This window comes from Heterocephalus glaber, unplaced genomic scaffold (assembly GCF_053883595.1).
Source record: "Heterocephalus glaber isolate CG9 unplaced genomic scaffold, H.glaber_assembly_v1.0 deba00001465, whole genome shotgun sequence".
NCBI lineage: Eukaryota > Metazoa > Chordata > Mammalia > Rodentia > Bathyergidae > Heterocephalus > Heterocephalus glaber.
The window spans coordinates 7,501,943-7,517,759 of record NW_028258312.1 but is presented as its reverse complement, the minus strand read 5'-3'; the positions used below and the strand labels follow the sequence as shown (position 1 = coordinate 7,517,759).

The 15,817-nt window shown below is 37.0% G+C and overlaps 1 protein-coding gene across 3 annotated transcripts in view; it reads right to left on the bottom strand.

The window, feature by feature from the left end:
• Fbxl17 (F-box and leucine rich repeat protein 17) overlaps positions 1-15,817 on the bottom strand; it is a 489,427-nt gene that overhangs the window by 13,799 nt on the left and 459,811 nt on the right. For all 3 annotated transcript variants that reach the window (XR_015438886.1, XM_021255850.2, XM_004841762.4), the window contains one exon: positions 6,523-6,665. Coding sequence is in view for 2 of the 3 variants with exons in the window: in XM_021255850.2 (XP_021111509.2) it covers positions 6,523-6,665 (143 nt within the window). In the remaining variant the exon portion in view is untranslated. The remainder of the gene's footprint in view (positions 1-6,522; positions 6,666-15,817) is intronic.

Sequence of the window (15,817 nt, the reverse complement as noted above, 5' to 3'; positions counted from 1 at the left end):
CCTCTGAATTTCAGCTGATGTGCTTTTCTCTGTTTCAATTACCAGGAATAATCAGGAGAGGGTTGTAAAAATGTGTTTTAAAGTGTTCCTATGTGAAAATCACCTAGAGAAACTGTTTTATCAGCAAAAGGAACAAGATGGTGATGGTTCAAGTGAAGGACTTAAGTTCAGATTTTAGAGCCCCAGCTATACTCTCACCATTTTTCGTCACCCCCTTTTTTGGGAGCACATGGGATGGTGGGCTCTTTGGGTAAGGGTCATGTCAGTCACAGGAGAGGACTGCAGAGTCAATACAGTTAGACCACTCCTGTCTTATTAGAGTGAAATGTTTTCTTTTCTCTTTTTTCCACTTTATTTTCTTTGATACAGCATTAATTTTAAATCTTAAACTTTGGCTAAGGGCAATCTGAAAACAGCTGTGCATTCATGGCAGGGAAGAGGGGAGTCCTTGCAGGTATACACTTTTGTTTCATGGCTCAATTGCTACCCAAACAGTCCTGGACACAGTGACCCACAAATCATTTTTCCCTTAAACTAATTTTTCCAGTCAGTTCTGAATATTAGTTAAGAGTCCTGTATTATTTTCCCCATAGGGCTTTCCTGCTCATGATTCCTAAATAAGCAGATAAAAACTCCATTTTCTCCACAGAAATATTTAGGTCGTTGAGCCTTTCTCTTACCTAATTACTTCCTGAAAACTGCAGTGGTCAAATTTTCCTGAATATTTTTAGATAAAATGGGGTGCAAAAAACTCGGCCCTTGATTTCTTAAGGTTGTAAAGCAGATTTCTGGACTGAAAGAACTGACTGCTTTCTATTACTTGCTTTCTTTGTTAGCTTCCCATTGGTTTGATAAAATTGAATTAAAATTAAATAAAGTCTTGATACCATTTAAATGAAGAACTCCAATTGAAAACCAGGATTTCTAATTATGAGAAAAGAAAAAAAATGGAAACAAAATCTATGTAAATAGGTAAGGGTGGAGGGGGTGAAGGGCACATGGGTAATGGGGAAAAAAATAAGAACCAAGATACATCATGTACAGGTACAAGCACCAATGATAAATGTAAACGTATTGTATACCTAAAATGTACCAATAAAAGTATTAAAACAAACAAACAAACAAAAAAACCCCCCCAGGATTTCTTATATCCTGAAGAATAAAGCTACCAATATTTATTAAAATGAATCACTTATTTTACTCCTCAACTAAGAACTTTGCGAATTGGGGCAGGTCTTGGCAAAAGCAATTTGATGAGAAATGAATTAATTCAATTATTTTCATGGTGTGGATCAATAATGGCCTCCACTGAGGCCCCTTGGCCTGAAGGCAGCTGGATAATCAATAGGCTCACACAGAGGCAGTGCTCCTCCTCCAGCAGCCTCTCTGATCTTTTTGGGGCAGACTCTTCACGCCTGTGTAATTCTAATTTATGTCAACTAGAAATCAAAGAAATTCCAAGAGGCTTTGGTCATAGGATATTTGGGTGGACCTTTCACAGTCTATTTATGTCTATTCCTGAAGTAATGGGGTCCCTATGGTCCACCTAGCGCCTCTACTGGCCAAAGAAGCTCCCAGCAAAAAGGCAGTTACCTGCTCAAGGCCAACGTGGAGGAGTGGCTTTGGGTAAATTGAGGTATGCTTTCTTCTCATCTATAACTCTGCAGGAACATAAAAACTAAGCATTTAAGCAAGATCCTTGCCAAGAGTGGCTCCCTCAATAACGCTCTTTAATGATACCCCAGACGCTGGCATTTTCAAATCAAATGAACAGTGTATAAAATTAGTTCTGCATGAAGTTAAAAAAAATTGAAAGTGAAAGGGAGCTTTTAAAAGCTCCAGTATTTCTCCATCCAACTGCTTTTCACAAGGGTTTGGCATTTGAGAATTGCTACGTTTATGATGTTATTCACTGTTCATAATTCAGGCCCTGTGTCCCCAAACTTTGGTATTAACACACACTGCAAAGGTTTCTCAAGCCAGTCAGGCTGCCTTTGGCGAGGTCTGTTTTCTCAGCCAGTGCTGTGGCCCTGTGCTCCCTCCCTTCTCATCAGCCTTCTTACCCCAACATTTTTTATTAGTTTTGAACACTGCATTTCCATTTCCCACACTGCCCTATAGCTTTCCCATGAAATTTTTTGTCCTTTTCAGTTTTGTTCTCCTTCCAAACTGCCTTGTAAGAAATGAGGAAAACATCATAGAAGAAACATTATCTATAGAGAGTCTACAATTCATTTAAGTTGTGAAAACAATTTCTATGACCAAAGTTACTGTTTATAATTGTGGAAACCAGAGTTTCCATATTGCTCTTATTAGAGGGTCCCATTGATTACATACAAGCATTTTTAAAAAACTAAATCAATAAATAAATGTGAGCTACGTTGATAAGGTGATTGCAGGTCAACTCTAATTCCCAAGGTCAAGTAAGCCTTTGAACGGTCTTTAAGAATATAAGCTTACCCCAATTCATCAAAGCCATCTCACACAGCGTTTTCGTCTCTTAGTTTTTACAATGCACTAAAGTTCAGGAGATTATATGGCATCAGCTTCAAAACCCTCTAACATGCTTATCCAACCAGCAATTGGAAAAGCTACTCAAACAGGGGCTTCTTACTGCACTTCCTAACTTTACAACTGCACGGGGAACAGAATTTGTGGAATGGCTGGAGCATTCCTCCCTAGCAATCAGTGATGTTGCAGCCAAACAGATTTACTACAGTTTAGCTTAGACATTGTCTGATAATCCAAGTACATGTTGCTTTCAGCTACAAAGAATATGTTTAATGTTTCTCATCTATTCTCTCCTGACTTGGGGAGTGGGAGAAGAAAAACACTTTTCTCTACAACAAAAAAAAAGACATTTTGCTATTCCTCAAAAGCTGATGTGAGGAAAAGGCAGGTTTTAAATTTTTTTTCTTTTTTCTCTTAATGTAATACAAGTAGATATTGATAAAGAAAATATAAAAAACTTTCTGCTATGAAAAAGTAAAACAAAATTTCATAACAAAATAGAGAAAAACAATGGTTAACATTCTGTGGAAGAGTCACAGAGAAAAAAACTCCTACAAAGAACACACAAAGGACAAAACTTCCTTTTCAAAGAAAAAAAATACTAGAAATATAAATGAAGCAAATTACCACATATCTTAAAATATTTTTGAAACAATGGAACAGATAACTTGAGGAACTATTTGAATTTCTCCCTATTTCCTATTTTTTCTATCTTCTATTTCTCTTTCTCTCTTACATATATATTTGAATTTTTATATGAGAAACCATCCAATATTTAGGCTTGTGTATCTGACTTATTTCACTTAATATGTTCTAAAGTTGCATCCATTTGCCTACAAATGCATCAAGTTTATCTTTCTTTATGGCAGAATAGTATTCCACTGCATATAAATACTGTATTTTCTTTATCCATTCATCTGTTGATGGACATATGTGCTGTTTCTAAGATCTAGCTGTTATAAATTGTGCTGCTATAAACATGTGTATGCATGTATCTCTGTAATAGAATGATTTCAATGGGAACAAAAGCAGTTGTGTAAGGAACAGCTTCCAAATTAAAGTGGGCCCAAATGAAATTTACTGCATGTGTCTAGATTTCAGTATTTCTCAGAACCACAGGATCAAAGAACATGAGTTCAGGGACACATGCACCCCACAGTCCTGACCCTCCCCAGAGCAGGGATCCCACTGACAAGTTTCTTGATGGGGGGTTAACTGTGTAGCTGCTGAGTGCTTCTGCTCCTCCACTGGCTCCAGCTGGTATGCAGAAATGAGAAAAGAGGTTAAACTAATGAGTTTTTCCAGTGGTTAGAAGATCTGGTTAAGGTTCAGGGAGAAGACTGTTAGGCCCAAATTAATTTTGTTCTTTAATGCCTTTTTGGCACAGTTGATTACAGACTGAGACAGAGCATCTTCTCTACATCCTAATCCTAGTGTTAATTTTGACTTTATTTTCTTTCTCTTTTCCTACTTATGTGAATGGTCTTATCTTCAACTTGCCAATTTCTAGCACTGCAAACCTTTCTTCATCTCTGTGCCTGAGTAGATAGTTAGTAACTTTATTTTGAATATCATGGAGGCATTAGTATTCCTTAGTAAAGTGTGCAGAAAGTGCAACTATAGTATCTTTTAGAGACAATAATAAACTTAATTTTGAATTTTGATGAGAAAAACTATAAAGTCATCTTTTCTAATGTGATTTTATATTCTTCTGGCATTTTCACTTTTCCTTCAAAATGGGATAGCAGGCAATATAAGTTTTTCTTTTGGAAATTCAAAAATCAGAGAACAGGTTAATAATATTAATAATAAGAATAATCAACAAGCAGTACATTTTATACATGATGAACATTATTTTAACTGGTTTGCATATGTTAACTCATTTAATGTTCACAATTTTACAGAATAAGTACTAGTGTCAGCCTCATTTTACAAATAAGGAAACGAGTGTGGCCCAAGATGACACAACTAATAAGTACAAAGCCCAGATTTCGAACCGAACTCTGGCTTCAGAGAAAGTAACTACATTACCAACCTCTTTTCTTCTCTATTCAAATACAGTAATCATTTAAAATCTGGAGATAAATGGCATATATAATATTTGAAAGCTGAATAACTACTTTGGTCTAGGTATCCATCCAACTAAACCAATAAGCACAGCTTTTTGTGCAAGGCCATAAATTGGCCTTTGTGTGTGGTTTGGAAATGACTTCCATCCTCAAGGAACCTCACATGTTTGACTCTGAGCTGATTTGAGGCTCGGGAAGCCAGCGGGGAGGCTGGGTCCAGTGTCTTCTGGTATAGTGCTACTTGGAATAGTCTCTTTATCTCATTTTGGACTAATTTGCCCTTGGGTAGGATCTGAATTCCTTAACTTGAAATCAGCCAAATGCTGGTCAACAATATGTCTGGAATAATCTTCTGTATTAACAGAACACAGAACTTACACAATTCATCTCTGAAGGTGGGGCTGATCTTTTTTTTTTTTTTGGTACTGGGGATCAAACTCAGGACCTTGCGCTTGCAAAGGTGGGGTTAATCTTAACAAATCTAAAGAGGATGGGCTAAAACTATGGTGATTTTTGAAAAAGACTGGGGACACATGAATGTGTGTGCATGCATACATTTTGGTGTCTTTGGTTAGATAGCACTCATGTAGCACTTCCTTCTGGCGGAAGGTGAGGAGCTCTGACTGTGATTGTTTTTGTTTTTAGAGCTCTCTGCCTAATGTAGACCATTTAACTTATTTTAAAAGAAGTCATTTTAAAGTGACAGGGTGGGTATCGAGGTTTGGTTAGTTAGCAGTGAGATATAAATGAGACCTGTAACCCCTGAGTCTCAGTGCCATTGTTAAGTTACAAAGCAAGTTGCTTTCCAGGGTGGGCTGAGAATAAATAATAAAATCTCTAAAACATAACTATCTGCCAAAGGTTTAGAATAAACTGGGATTTAAAAACATTTGGAGAACACACAGACTTAGGTCAATTAATAAAAGTGACAAAGCACAAAAAGGATTTGGGCCATTCTTCTATTTTCCCCCAAATTTGCTAAATTTAGAAAACAAATGCACTTTGAGAGGCATGTGTGTTTAGTTTCACATTCTTTTCCTAGATGTGTTCCTAAATCACCACTGCAAAAGTAGTACACATGTGCAAATTGGTATAAGGTGCCAACAGTTTCTTAGCAAGTATCTGAGGTAGACCTTTCCCAACAAAGCAGTCATGTGGCTGGAGACTGACCCAGGGTTGTGCCAGAAGCCTTGGGCACAGATTTCTCAGTTCTTGGCTCTGCAGCCTTCAGCCAGTGCCTGATTTTAAGTATCTATATTTACAACTTCACAATACAAATAACTATTAGATTTGTTATAGGGAAAACATGGAAGTCACAAAGTGGAAAACACCTGTCTAGTGCATGGTATTCAATATAAATTTTACTATCTTCTTAGTCTTCAAATGATTCCATGTTAAATAAAACAGCATTTCCCAAACTCATGCTGAAATCCCTGGCCAGCTCCTCAGGCCTTCAGTGGAATCTCTGAGATCACTTCTTGTTTTGTGATAGCAGTGGCATCTGTCATGTAAAGAGACACAAATTTCCACACACCTCCCCCAACAACCTTTTCTTGGCCCCCAAATATTGAGAACACATAGATGCTGAGCACCAAAATTACCCACTTGAGAAAAAAAAATTGGTATTGTTCTTTTCACCTTACTGTTGCAGGAAATTTGGAATCCTGAGTAGAATTTTACTGTTAAACCTTGCGAATTGCAGTTTGCCATGAAACCTTTTTAATTTTGGTCCATGGACTTATGAATAGGATACCAAAATCTAAGCTGATGTGTGTATGATTGCCTTTTCATTCTGCACAAAATTCATTGTTAAACAGAGAAATGAAAAATAATCTTAGATTAGTTTAGGAAACCAGGCCAACAATGCATAGAAAAAAATACATTATCTCTTCATGAGTATACTGACATGTAGAAAACAAACAACTTGATAGACAATGCTTACTTTATCACATCTCATCAGCCCCAAATATCTCAGAGATTTGCTGCTTTGTGCAATCAGGGTGGCTCCTTGATCTGTAATTTCTTTACACCATCCAACATCCACGGTCTCTATTGTCATACTGTATCGCCCAATGGCTATCAGTGCTGCAAGGAGGGGAAGAGAGAAAAAGAACATAAATGTTAACGGTTTAAGGGATCTATTTTATTATGATGATTTCTTTCATTTCCTCATAAATTTGTCCCTGAAATCTTGTGTGTAAATGAGTGTTTTATGAACTAAATTAAATTTGAAATGCTTTAGGAAAGATTGTCCTATGACAAACCCTTTTGTAAACTGAATAATCATTCCATAATTTCTCTTTCATTGGATACAACCTTTCATCTGTTTTACTCATTATAAGGTTACTTATATTTTCAAACATCCATATTTGAAAGAGGAATAAATTAAAATGAATTACAGATGTAGCATTACAAAAACCTTAAGTACTGACTAAATTTTATCCAGGGTAATTTTAATAATTTTTAAAAAGAAAAATCCATGTAAACACCATTTTGAGGTGTGCTATACTGTGTGTGAATTTCTTTACCAATTAGTATAATTTTTTTCCATTTGTTCATGACCTGTAAAATGTAAGAGTATATAATATTTTTCAAATTGGTGTTTTTTTGTGGTCGTTAGGAATTAAGACTATATTATGCATATAGTTGGATTTAATTGGTGCCATGCTATAGTGCAGGAAAGGAAATGTATTTGTTAGGGTAAATTTCCTTACCATATCAGAAATCTTCCTTCTATTAACATAAAACGAAGCTTGCCATGTGAGTATTATGGTAGTTTGTCTAGTGCTCTTGGCTGTTTAGCACTGCACCACTACTAAAATGCAGATGCTTCTCCTGTAATCTCTGATGTACCTACATATCCCTGCAAGAGCTTCCTAATCCGTTACCCCATCAGAGTGACCAATCAGTGCATGTAACTCTTTTCCAGGGATTTGATAGGTGGGCATACTTCTACATTTATGAAACATAAAAACAGATTTCAATACCACCAGCCAGAATAAGTTTATGGTGCACTAGTATTTGAACAAAAACTCTGAAAACAATGCCACAAGCATTAAAAAAGAAAAAAAATTGTTTATTATTTCCTTATTCTAAGATAGCATAAGTTCATTTCTGTAACATTAAAGGTGGAAAATATTTTCTAAAGTGTATGGACTAGATTGAGAGGAACAACAGAATGAATTACTTACATAAATAAAAATGACTCGCAGAAAAGATTACTTGCCAAAATCTTTTTGCTAATTACTTAAAAAAAATTTTTTTTTTACTAGAATACTCACATCTACGCATTCCAGTATCAAAGTACTGCCAAGCAGCCAGATATTTAATGTTTATAAAAACAACAATCATGATCCTGGAGTTTTCCAATAAAAATATGATAAAGAAAAAAATTCATTTTTTAAGTGCTTTATGCCACAAATTTGCTAATGCTTTCATCTGTACATGCTGTTTTGGCATTTAACGTTTTCGGGGCGGGGGCATGGTGCAATTTGCCAACTACAAATAGTTTGGTGAAATGTTCTGAATATTTGTCTGTAGTAGGAACAATATCCCAGGTAAATCCCATTGGTATCTCTGACCTAAGAAAATTGTTGATCCACCTAGCATTGTTATAACTTTTACTGATATCCTAAAGATCTCCTATGAGAAATGAAGTGGGAAATACATAAATGAAATCTCTTTCAGTACAAAGCACTCAAATCATGAGTTTTAAAAGATGAGCGAGTACACATTTCAAGAGTCCAATGTTGGTAGATTGTTTACAGTTTTTACTGAGGTTTAAGATTGGAACATGAAAGTTCTGACCTATCCAGAAACAGGTGAATCAAATGATACAAGAGGCTTTCAAAGTGTGCTTTATAAGCAAATAAAGGGTTAGCAGTACCAGAGTCTGTAAAATCATGGGTGTTTGGTATTTTCTTTTTTCGTTCTTGTCCAAAATACACAATAAATAAAACAAATGAAGATGAATCAGGATATTCAGTTTTTGTTTTGATCTAATTTTAATTACTGAAGTAGAATTAAACTATTATTCCTTAACTCATTCATGTATTCAACAAATACCTCATGAGCTCTAAACCATTTCTGCTAACAATTTATGACTATTTTCCATGTGTCAGGCCTTGAGCTAAGAAGTTCAGGTATGTTATCTGGTTTTTTTTTTTGTATTAAATTCTTTTATTGGTACATTGTAGGTATACAACACAATTACATTTCTCATTGGGAATTGTACCTTTATTAAATGCATCTTGGTTCTTATTTTTTCCCCATTCCTAGCCCTCCCTTCACTCCCTCCAACCTTCCCTATTTACGAAGATTTTATTTCCATTTTTTTCCATTTCTCATCATTTTTTCCTTTTCCTTCTTTCCTTTACCCTGCCCCTCCCACTACCCCTACGCCTTTGGACCTTTTCTTCCTATTTTACATTTTCAATTATTCATTCTAATCATTGGTACTTTTCAGGTATACAATATAATGACATTCATCATTGGAAATTTGCACCTTTACATAGTCTCTCTTGGTTCTTATTTTTCACCCTTGCCCAGCCCTCCCTTCAACCCCTTCAGTCCTCCCTATTTACAAAGATTTTGTTCCTATTTTTCCATTTTCTCATATTAATCCCATTCCCTTCTATCCTTTCCCCTAGCCCTCCCACTTCCTTCCCCTTTGCCCCTTTTCTGCCTATTTCACATTACCTATTATACATTTAGTCCTTATTTATACTTTCAGTTTCTCACACCAGAGAAACTATTCTGTATTTACACACGTGTGTCCTATTTATTTCACTTAAGAGTATTGCCTCAATGTGCATCCATTTAGCTATAAATGTCTCTAATTTCTCATTTTTAATGGCTGAGTAGTACTCCATTTTATAAAAAAAACACATTTTCTTTATCCAGTCTCCAGTTGATGGGCATTTGGGCTGTTTCCAAGTTTTAGCTATTACAAACTGCGCTGCTATGAACATGGGTGCACATATATCACTGTGGTATGATTCTTTTAATTCTTCGGGGAAGATCCCCAGCAGTGGAATAGCAGGGTCAAATGGGACTTCCAGTCTTAGTTCTTTGAGGTATCTCCGTACTGATTTCCACAGTGCTTGCACCAGTCTACACTCCCACCAGCAGTGGAGCAGGGTTCCTCTTTCCCCACAGCCCCACCAGCATTTGGTATTGGTTGATTTCATGATAGCAGCCATTCTTTCTGGAGTGAAGTGGAATCTCAGCATTGTTTTCATTTGCATCTCTCGAATGACCAGTGATGTTGAACATTTTTTCATGTATTTATTTGCTATTTCTACTTCTTTGTCTGAGAAATGTCTGTTCATTTCAGATGCCCGTTTTTGGATTGGGTCTTTAAATTTGGGAGGTCTGATCTTTTTAAGTTCTTTATAGATTCGAGATAGTAGACCTTTGTCTGAGGAAGAGCAGGTGAAGATTTTTTTCCCACATTGTGGGTTGTCTCTTCACACTGCTGGTGGTTTCTCTTGCTGTGCAGAAGCTTTTTAATAAGAAGGGATCCCATTTGTTGATTGTTTGTGCTAGTTCACGGGCAACTGAGGTTTTGTTCATAAAATCTTTTCCTACACCAATGTCTTCAAGAGTTCTACCTAACCTCTGTTCCAACTGCTTCAGAGTTTCTATTTTAATATTTAGATCTTTAATCCATTTCGATTTTAGTTTAGTGCATGGTGAGAGATATAGGACTAGTTTTAATCTTTGGCAAGTTGAAACCCAATTTTTCCAGCACCATTTATTAAAGAGGCTGTCTTTCCTCCAGTGAGGGTGTTTGGCTCCTTTGTCAAAGATGAGGTGGCTGAGTGTGTCTGGTATTGTTTCTGCATCTTCTAATCTGTTCCACTGGTCCTCAAGTCTGTTTCTTTGCCAGTACCATGCTGTTTTTATCACAGTAGCTTTGTAGTAGAGTTGCAGGTTGGGGATTGTGATACCCCCTGCCATGTCTCTGTTACCTAGAATTGCTTTTGCTATTCTGGGTCTCTTCTTGTTCCAAATGAATTTTTGGATTGTTTTCTCAAGGTCTATGAAGTATGCTGCTGGGATCTCAATTGGAATTGCATTAAATCTGTATAGCAGTTTTGGAAGTATGGCCATTTTCACTATATTAATCCTTCCTACCCAGGACCAGGGGATGTCTGTCCATTTTCTGATATCATCTTCAATCTCTCTTTTCAGAGTGCCATAGTTTTCAGAGAAGAGGTCTTTGATTTCTTCTGTTAGGATGATTACTAGGTATTTCAGTTTTTTGGATGCTATTGGGAAAGGAATTATTTGCCCTATTTCTCTCTCAGTGAGTCTGTCATTGGTGTAGAGGAAAGCTATTGATTTTTGTGTGTTGACCTTGTAACCAGCTACTTGACTGAATTTGGTTATTAAGTCTAGGCGACTTTTGGTGGAGTTCTTGGGGTCTTCTATATAGAGTATCATGTCATCTGCAAATAATGACAATTTGACTTTTTCATTTCCTATCTTTATTCCTTTTATTTCTTTCTCTTGTCTAATTGCCATGGCTAATGTTTCCAGAACTATATTGAACAAGAGTGGTGATAGTGGACATCCTTGTCTTGTTCCTGATTTTAGTGTGAAGGATTTCAGTTTTTGACCATTTAGTATGATACTGGCTGTTGGTTTTTCATCGATGGCTTCTATCAGTTTGAGATAGAGACCATCTATTCCAATTTTTTGTAGGGTTTTTATCATAAATGCATGTTGGATTTTGTCAAATGCATTTTCTGCATCTATGGAGATAAACATATGGTTTTTGTCCTTGGCTCTATTGATATAGTGTATTACATTGATTGATTTTCGTATACTGAACCATCCTTGCATCCCTGGGATGAATCCCACTTGATCAGGGTGTATGATCTTCTTGATGATCTTCTGCATTCTGTTTGCCAGTATCTTATTAAGGATTTTTGCATCTATGTTCATTAGAGAGATTGGCCTATAGTTCTCTTTTTCAGTTGGGTCTTTCTCTGCTTTGGGGATCAAGGTGATGCTTGCTTCCAGGAATGAATTTGGGAGTATTGCTTCCCTTTCAATTTCACTGAAGAGTTTAAATAGTAGTGGCAGCAGTTCCTCTCTAAATGTCTTGTAGAATTCAGCAATGAAGCCACCAGGGCCCGCGCTTTTCTTAGTTGATAAGTTTTTAATTACATTTTCAATTTCATTGGTTGATATTGGGTTGTTCAGAATTTTTAGGTCTTCTTCATTCAACTTTGGTCATTCATATGTATCTAGGAATCTGTCCATTTCTTCTGTGTTGTCCATCTTATTGGCTTATAGGTTCTGAAAGTAGGTATTGATGATCCTCTGGCTTTCTGCTGGGTCTGTTGTCATTTCACCCTTTTCATTCCTAATTGCATGGATTTGGGCCTTTGCTTTCCTTTTTCTGACAAGGTTGGCTAAAGGTTTCTCAATTTTGTTGATTCTTTCGAAGAACCAACTCTTGCCTTCATTGATGTTTTTGTATCATTCTCTTAGTCTCCATTGCATTGATTTCTCCTCTGATCTTTATAATTTCCTCCCTTGTATGAGCTTTGGGGTTGTCCTATTCTTCTTTTTCTAGAAGCTTGAGGTTCAGCATCAGGTTGTTTAACTGGGCTCGTTCTGTTTTCCTAATATGCGTATTCACTGCTATGAATATCCCTCGTAAGACTGCTTTCATTGTGTCCCATAGATTCCCATATGCTGTATTGTCATTGTCATTTAATTGAAGGAACTGTCTGATTTCTTCTTTAATTTCTTCTGTGACCCATTGGTTATTCAGAAGTGTGTTGTTCAATTTCCACGTGTTTATGAAATTTTTTGAGTTTCTTTTGCTATGGATCTCCAATTTCATGGCACTATGGTCTGATAATATACAGGGGATAACTTCAATTCCTTTGCACTTACTTAAACATGTTCTATGTGTGAGTATGTTTTCTATTTTTGAGAATGACCCATGTGCAGCTGAGAAGAATGTGTATTCTGATTTTGTGGGGTGGAAGACTCTGTAAACATCTGTTAAGTTCATTTGTTCAAGAGTTTTATTGAGTTCTAGTATTTCATTACTTATTTTTAATCTAGTTGATCTATCTATTTGTGACAGTGGGGTGTTGAGGTCCCCCACTACAACTGTATTAGTGCATACATGACTTTTCATGTCCGATAGTATTTCTTTTATATAGTTGGGTGCACTAGTGTTTGGTGCATAGATATTTATGACTGTCATCTCTTCCTCTTGGATTCTTCCCTTTACAAGGATGTAGTGTCCTTCTTTGTCTCTCTTAATCAGTGTTGGTTTGAAATCTACTTGATCTGCAAAGAGAATAGCTACTCCTGCTTTTTTTCGGGTTCCTGTTGCATGCAGTATTGTTTTCCACCCTTTAACTTTCAGTCTATGAGTTTCCTTTTGAATTGTGTTTCTTGTATGCAGCATACTGTTGGATTTTGCTTCTTGACCCATTCTGCCAGTCTATTTCTTTTGATTGGTGAATTGAGACCATTAACATTGATGGTTATAACTGAAACGTATTGACTTGTCATTGCCATGACTTTTTCTTTTTGTTGGGTTCTCCCCCTTTACATTTAATTTCTTGTCATGCCAGATGGGTTCATTCTGCTTTGCTTCCTGGGGTTGTGATCCTCAATGCCTGTTCCTAGGATATTGTGTAAAATTCTTTGGAGTGCTGGTTTGGTATTCACGAAGTTCCTAAGGTGCTCTTTGTCATGAAAGTGTCTTATTTCTCCATCCATTTTGAAAGATAGTTTTGCAGGGTACATCAATCTGGGTTGGAGGCTGTTTTCTTTGAGGGCTTGGTATATGTCACTCCAAGCTCTTCTTGCCTTGATGGTTTGTGTTGAGAAGTCTGCTGTGATTCTGATGGGCTTTCCTTTGTATGTGATTTGTTTCTTTTCTCTGACTGCTTGGAGAACTTTGTTCTTCTGTTGTGTTTCTGGAATCTTAACAATTATATGCCTATGTGTAGATTTGTTTTGATCAAGGCTATTTGGAGTCCTATAGGCCTCACTTATCTGTATGTCAAGCTCTTTTCCCCTGCTTGGGAAGTTTTCTGCCATTATTTCTGTGAAGAGATTTTTTATGTTATCTGCACTCTCTCCTGTTTCTTCATTGAGCCCAATCAGTCTTATGTTACTCTTTTTTGCATCATCTAGCAGCTGCTGGATTGATTTCTCATGTTCCCTTATAATTTTGAAGCAATTTTTCTTTTCCTGGTCACTAATTGCAACCTTATCTTCTATATCTGAAATTCTGTCCTCACATTGGCTCATTCTGCTGTGTAGACTTTCAATGGAGTTTTTCATGTCCTGGAAATCTATTTGCATCTGTTTTATGGATTCCATTTGTTTCTTATGTTGGGATTCCATCATGTTCCTGAGCTCCTCTCTAGATTTATTAATCATGTCTTGCACTAGGGGCACAATTTCTCCTGTTATCTGAGAAATTATTTCATTTTTTTCAGATCCCCTTTTGTTGCCAGTTCAATGGGTCCAGGTGGTTGAGTATCAGAGTGTTCCATCTCATTTCCCTTTGAGGTTGCTGTCGGTGATCTGGAAGTCTGGTTTTGAGACTTATTTACGTGTTTTCTCATTTTGACTGGGGCGGGGGTCTGTTAGCGCCTGCATGGATTACCTCCTCTGAGCTGGGTGAGGTGGGACAGGGGCCGGGAGCAGCCGGAGGGATGGTGCCCGGGAAACCCCTTCCTGTGGACCAGGAGCAGTGGGATGGTGGCTCAGAAGCCCCTCCCTCTGGGCCGGGAGCGGTGGGAGGGATGGTGGCCCGGAAGCCTCTTCCTCTGGACCAGGAGCAGTGGGACAACAGCTCAGAAGTCCCTACCTCTGGGCCGGGAACAGTGGGACTCAGTACCTTGGTCTGGTGGTCTGGTGTCCTCTGCGTCTTTGTAGTGTGGAATCAGGCGACTGCCTTTCTGTAGCGGGGTAATTCGGTGTCTTCCATGTGACTCAGGACCTCGGTAGGGCGTGCACAAACCTGCCTGTCTGCAGTGGGCTGATTCGGCGTCTTCCGTGTGACTCAGCTACGTTATCTGTTTTAACTCTCACAATAACTCTATAGTCTTAGTGGTATTTTCACTTTAAGAATCAGGAAACTGAGTCACAGAGACATTTGAGTAATTTACTTGTCTCAACATAGTAAGCATGGGAGTGGATTTTAAATTGGGAGGCAGCTCTCAGCCCAGGGTACACATCAGAAACTTGGGGGCTAGACACCCAGCAATTCTAATAGGCTGCACTTCCCAGACTGGAACTGTGGATGATATAGTGAGCCTTTGATGGGTACTGGGAATACAGTGATTCATGGAGCTCAGCGTCCATAAACAGTCACAGTATAGCATGGATCCCGCATCTCTTCATTTTTCTGATTCCTTCTAACCTTTTAGATCTCAAATCAAAGGTCAGCTTCTCATCCTATCCTATCATTTCTTACAACTGAGGATGTTATTACTCATTTGGATACTTTGGGGTGGTTCTTGCTGATTAGTTTATTGAAAATTCAGTATTACAGACTTTTTTACTTAGCCTCATTAATCTTATAGTTGTATATAATTTCTCCCATGCCCAAAATCCCACTCTAACATATCAAAAGTTACTCACTTGCTTTGTACCACAGAATAAAAGCAACAAATTCAGAATAATAATAGCAATACTGAGACAAGTAACAGATACTGAAAACCATTTTTTGTAGTTTTATTTTTTCCAGTAGTGATATGCAAATAATCATAGTAAGTCACTTGAAATAGTTTTTTTTTCTATAGTGTGGTTATGTTACTAATTGGATATAATTTGGGTTTATTTGTTTGCTTTTCTTAAAATTTTTTTAAATTTTTTTTGGGGGGGTTGTTTTGCTTGACTTAGAATTTTAGGACTTGCCTCTAAAATTTTATTATATTTTATAATTACATAAAATGTCCACATGGCTTCAAAGCCAAATCTAAAAAGCAAGATATATTTAAAAATAACTCTATTATGGACCATTGTTCTAGTCCCACTCTCCCTTTATTTTCAACTTTTATTTTAAGCTATGGTTCATCTGTCATTGTAGTTTTATTTTTTCTTTTTAAAAAATTAACTTTATTGGTACATTTTAGGTATACATTATGATCCCATTCATCATTTGGAATTTGAACCTGTACATGGTATATCTTAGTTCTTGTTTTTTACCATTCCCCTTCACTCCCACCCCTCCACCCCTCCTT